Genomic DNA, 5,877 nt, shown 5'->3' with positions numbered 1-5,877 from the left:
TTAAATATAGCCAACTTAAAGGATCCTTTTTCTGGCCATTGATGAGTAGGATCTTGTATTAATTTCAAATACAGACTCAAACCAATAAGCCTTTTTTATGGCTTAACCAAAGATGAAAGAAGTATCTCACAAGAGTATATAGCCCTCACATGATCAAGAAAGTTCACTCCCATAGTTAGTCTAAGAAAGTAAGGCAATGAAGGTTGAGACAACAGCCCATTAAGACAAACTCTCCTGAGAGCTGGTATGGCCAGAGTGCTGACTTTCTGTTTCAAAACCCAAGTCTATTCAACTGACCACCAGATGCACCTTCCAAATGGCCGGGACCAGAGAGAATATTCTCACTGGACACAAAACTGAGATCTCAGGACATAAAGCAAGGTGGAAGGACAAACTTTATCTGGGTTTATATGGAAGATCCACAGCAAAGTTTGTTTAAGTAGATGCAGGTCTGGTGAGAAACATTAACTCACCAGTCTATGAGGGTGGCTCAAACAGCAGGCTTATAGGAAGGACCTATGCCTGTATTCTGCCCTATGGTTCTTCCTCCTTATGGCAAACAATACAACAGACAGAGACGAAGAAAAACAGTGACCATCTCTGGGAAGAAAAGAATTCCCAAGAGTTGCTAAGTACAAGGAACTAGCTCAAAAATATTTTCTCCTGCTAATCTAAATTTAGAGAGGGAGTAAGGAACTCTCGCCACTTTCCCTTCCACCAGACCTTGCAGACAGAGATCCAGGAAGCTGAGGTGGTAAGAAATCTTACCTTCTGCTGATCTTTATCAGATGTCTCAGGATCTCTCATCTGCAGTAGCCTCAGGGCGGGAAGCAGGTTCCAGCCAGGCTCCTGCCTGGCTCACCAACTGTCAGGTTGAATAAATTTCCCCCTCTACCCTCTTGAGTTCTTGTGGCTGGACTAATAATAAAATGGACACAAGACAGATTAACAGGAGAAAAAGAAAAACTTTTATTTATGTGCACAGAGGTCTCATAGAAATGGGACCTAATAAGTAACCAAAGCAGGCAGCTTTTATTCTTTTTAGACAAAGAAACAATACATTTGTGAGGAATTGACAAGACAAAGAAATTTAGACTTTGGGTAGTTAATTAGTGAAGAATCTATACAGAGTTTTGGCTTAGGGAAGTAAATTAAAGACGTAACAAGGTTTGTTTTTACAGGCTTTTCAGCTCTGAATTCCCTATCTCTGGCGATTAAGGGTGTCCCTTCTTCCTTTCAGATGCAGGGAGTGCATCTTTCATATGAGATTATTTTCCTGCTTTCAGGGAGACAGAGAGGAGGGTCAAAGTGTCTCTCTTGCTGGCTCTTTCTTAAGCAACTTTAATTCACAATAATTAACATGCCATTGAGGCACATTTTGGGGTGACCTGCCCTGGGCTGCCATATTGAAACACTACCTGCCGTATTGAAACTGCCCCACTATTTGTATTAAAAAGACCCATGTCATTATACATTAGATTCTTTACAGGGTGACAATTAATCATTTTTAAAGCTAAATCGAGGGTGAAAGCCCAACTCAGCTATTTTTTTTTCCCTAACCCTAGGGCACAGGGAACTATCCCCAAAGAATCACTCTGAGAAGAAAGACCTAGGTAACTCACTTAAGACTGAGGTCAGAGAATGGACCCCTGAAATACAAAGCAGCATACCTGGAGTAGAAGTCATGGTCACTTGAGCTGGTTAGGTGTTTTACACTAAGGGTATCAGGTGTAATACACTTATTACCGAGCATTCTACCAGATGGAGTTATTAAGACCTCTTTTCCAACTAATAGTGCAGGGTGCGTAGGTTACCTGAACATGCCCTCTGACTTTAAAAGAACACTTAATATTTCACACTTAATATTCCACAGAGTTTAACTACTAAATATATTCTTTTTTGTTTAATTTTTATTTTATATTGGTGTATAGTTGATTTACAATGTTCTGTTAGTCTCAGGTGTACAGCAAAATGATTCAATTATACATTACATATATCCATTCTTTTTCAAATTCTTTTCCCATATAGTTTATTACAGAATATTGAATAGAGTTCCCTGTGCTATACAGTAGGTCCTTGTTGATTACCCATTTTATATATAGTAGTGCATATATGTTAATCCCAAACTCCTAATTTATCCCTCTCCCACCTTTGCCCTTTGGTAACCATAAGTTTGGGTCTGTTTTTTTTTTAATTTATTTATTTTTGGCTGTGTTGGGTCTTCGTTTTTGTGTGAGGGCTTTCTCTAGTTGTGGCAAGCGGGGGCCACTCTTCATCGCGGTGTGTGGGCCTCTCACTGTCGCGGCCTCTCTTGTTGCGGAGCACAGGCTCCAGATGCGCAGGCTCAGTAGTTGTGGCTCACAGGCCCAGTTGTTCCACGGCATGTGGGATCTTCCCAGACCAGGGCTCGAACCCGTATCCCCTGCATTGGCAGGCAGATTCTCAACCACTGCGCCACCAGGGAAGCCCCATAAGTTTGTTTTTGAAGTCTGTGCATCTGTTTCTGTTTTGTAAATAAGTTCACTTGTATCATTTGTTTTAGATTCCACATATAATATCATATGATATTTGTCTCTGTCTTACTTATTTCACTTAGTATGATAATCTCTAGGTCCATCCATGTTGCTGCAGATGGCATTATTTTGTTCTTTTCTATGGCTGAGTAATATTCCATTGTATATATGTACCACATCTTCTTTATCCATTCATCTGTCGGTGGACACTTAGGTTGCTTCCATGTCTTGGCTATTATAAATAGTGCTCTAATGAACACTGGGGTGCATGTATCTTTTCAAATTATGGTTTTCTCCAGATATATGTCCAGGAGTGGGATTGCTGGATCATGTGGTAATTCTTTTTTTAAGGCACCTCCATACTGTTCTCCATATTAGTTGTACCAATTTACATTCCCACCAATAGTGTAGGAGGGTTCCCTTTTCTCCACACCCTCTGCAGCATTTTTTTTTTTTTTTTTTTTTTTTGCGGTACACAGGCCTCTCACTGCTGTGGCCTCTCCCATTGCGGAGCACAGGCTCTGTACGCACAGGCTCAGTGGCCATGGCTCATGGGCCCAGCCGCTCCGCGGCATGTGGGATCTTCCCGGACCGGGGCACGAACCTGTGTCCCCTGCATTGGCAGGCAGACTCTCAACCACTGTGCCACCAGGGAAGCCCCCTCTCCAGCATTTATTGTTTATAGACTTTTTAAAAAAATTTAATTATTTATTTATTTACTTGGCTGAGCCAGGTCTTAGCTGTGACACGCGGGATCTTTGTTGTGGCATGATGGATCTTTAGTTGAGACATGCGGGATCTAGTTCCCTGACCAAGGATAGAACCCAGGCCCCCTGCATTGGGAGCACAGAGTCTTAACCACTGGACCACGAGGGAAGTCCCTATAGACGTTTTGATGATGGCCATTCTAACTGGTGTGAGGAGATACCTCATTGAGGTTTTGATTTGCATTTCTCTTAATAATTAGTGATGTTGAGCACCTTTCCATGGGCTTTTTGGCCATCTGTATATCTTCTTTGGAGAAATGTCTATTTAGATATTCTGCCCATTTTGGATTGGGTTGTTTGTTTTTTTGATATTGAGCTGCATGATCTGTTTGTGTATTTTGGAGATTAATCCCCAGTTGGTCGCTTCATTTGCAAATATTTTCTCCCATTCTGTGGGTTGTTTTTTTGTTTTGTTTATGGCTTCCTCTGCTGTGCAAAAGCTTTTAAGATTAATTAGGTCCCATTTTAAAATATGTGTTTTTATTTTCATTACTCTAGGAGTTGGATCCAAAAAGATATTGTTGTATTTCATGTCAAAGAGTGTTCTGCCTATGTTTTCCTCTAAGAGTTTTATAGTATCCAGTCTTACATTTAGGTCTTTAATCCATTTTGAGGTTATTTTTGTTTATGGTGTTAGAGAATGTTCTAATTTCATTCTTTTTCATGTAACTGTCCAGTTTTCCCAGCACCATTATTGAAGAGACTGTCTTTTCTATTGTATATTCTTGCCTCCTTTGTCATAGATTAATTGACCATAGGTGCATGGGTTTATTTCTGGGCTTTCTATCCTGTTCTATTAGTCTATATTTCTATTTTTGTGCCAATACCATACTGTTTTAATTACTGTAACTTTGTAGTATAGTCTGAGGCCATGGAGCCTGATTTCTCCAGCTCCATTTTTCTTTCTCAGGATTGCTTTGGCTATTCGGGGTCTTTTGTGTTTCCATACAAATTGTAAAATTTTTTGTTCTAGTCCTGTGAAAAATGCCATTGGTAATTTGATAGGGATTGCATTGAATCTGGAGACTGCCTTGGATAGCATAGTCATTTTGACAATACTGATTCTTCCAATTCAAGAACATGGTACATCTTTCCATCTGTTTGTGTTGCCTTCACTTTCTTTCATCAGCATCTTATAGCTTTCAGAGTACAGGTCTTTTGCCTCCTTAGGCAGGTTTATTCCTAGGTATTTTATTCTTTTGATGCAATGGTAAATGGGATTGTTTCCTTAATTTCTGTTTCTGATCCTTCGTTGTTAGTGTATAGAAATGCAAGAGATTTCTGTGTATTAACTTTGTATTCTGCAACTTTAGTGAATTCATTCATGAGCTCTAGTAGTTTTCTGGTAGCATCTAAATTTTTTTTCAAGACAGGAGTTGAAGTTTATTCTTGGGAAGAACAAAGTCCCCCCAACCCTCCACATCCAGGAAGCCTTCCCCAGGAGGCCCTGCCCCTCCAAATGGTCATCTCTCTTTTCTGAACCCCTGCTTCCACCAACACCCATTATGATGCTGCTACTTGGGTGAGAGGCTCCTTCAGGTACTGCACCAAGGCCTGGGCCTTGGCCTTGAGCATTCCGAAGCCAACAGTCTCCTTGGCATACATGCACAGTGGAAGGTTGGCCACTCGAGTGATGGCTACCCGGCCCTCCATGCAGTCCATGAGGATGAATTTGAGGTTGTCTTCATTAAACGCTTGGTTCCCATTCCGGTCGTAGGCCACCCAGATGTTACTGGTGATGGCAGTGGTGACCCGGGCGTCTGTATCCCCGTAACCGGAGTAGGCCAACAGAGATCCCTCATTATTCAGCAGCAGGGTGCTCTGGATGCCTCCAGTGTTGGCCTGGCTTAGCACCTGGGTCAAAGCCTTGGGACGCAGCATGCCTGCGGCTCCTATCCCTGGGCTTTTGCACCCAGATCCCCGAGTTTCCTACTGCTGCCCTCTGCCTGCTGCTTCCCATAGTCCAGCTGCCCTGCTCCGGAACGCCCTTAGCATCTTTATGATCTTCTATGTATAGTATCATGTCATCTATAAAGAGTGACAGTTTTACTTCTTGTTTTCCAATTGGGATTCATTTTATTTCTTTTTCTTCTCTGATTGCCATGGCTAGGACTTCCAAAACTATGTCGAATAAAAGTGATGAGAGTGGACACCTTGTCTTGTTCCTCATCTTAGAGGAAATGCTTTCAGCTTTTCACTATTGAGTATGATGTGAACTGTGGGTTTAGCATATATGGCCTGTATTATGTTGAGGTAGGTTCCCTCTATGCCCACTTTCTAGAGAGTTTTTATCATAAATGTGTGTTGAATTTTGTCAAAAGCTTTTTCTGTATCTATTGAGATGATCATATGGTTTTTATTCTTCAATTTGTTAATGTGGTGTATCACACTGATTTGCAGATATTGAAAAATCCTTGCATTCCTGAGATAAATCCCACTTGATCATGGTGTATGATCCTTTTCGTTTGTTTTTTTTTTTTTTTGGTGTATTATCCTTTTAATGTATTCTCGGATTTGGTTTTCTAGTATTTTGTTGAGAATTTGTGCTTCTATGTTCATCAGTGATATTGGCCTGTAATTTTCTTTTTTTGTGGTAT

The 5,877-nt window shown here is 40.9% G+C and overlaps 1 protein-coding gene across 1 annotated transcript; it reads right to left on the bottom strand.

Annotated features, from left to right (window-relative positions):
- Positions 1 to 4,650: 4,650 nt before the first annotated feature.
- Positions 4,651 to 5,197, bottom strand: LOC132519335 (ragulator complex protein LAMTOR2-like). The gene has a single exon (XM_060147269.1). It carries the CDS (start codon positions 5,159 to 5,161, stop codon positions 4,784 to 4,786), a length of 378 nt encoding a protein of 125 aa, XP_060003252.1. The 5' UTR covers positions 5,162 to 5,197; the 3' UTR covers positions 4,651 to 4,783.
- Between the last annotated feature and the right edge of the window lie 680 nt (positions 5,198 to 5,877).

This window comes from Lagenorhynchus albirostris, chromosome 4 (assembly GCF_949774975.1).
Source record: "Lagenorhynchus albirostris chromosome 4, mLagAlb1.1, whole genome shotgun sequence".
Lineage (NCBI taxonomy): Eukaryota > Metazoa > Chordata > Mammalia > Artiodactyla > Delphinidae > Lagenorhynchus > Lagenorhynchus albirostris.
The sequence above is the reverse complement of the archived record's forward strand: the minus strand, read 5'-3'. Positions and strand labels throughout refer to the sequence as shown.

Bases quoted from the DNA above. Each gene is read 5' to 3' on its own strand.
- LOC132519335 (XM_060147269.1), bottom strand. From the start codon at position 5,161: ATGCTGCGTCCCAAGGCTTTGACCCAGGTGCTAAGCCAGGCCAACACT.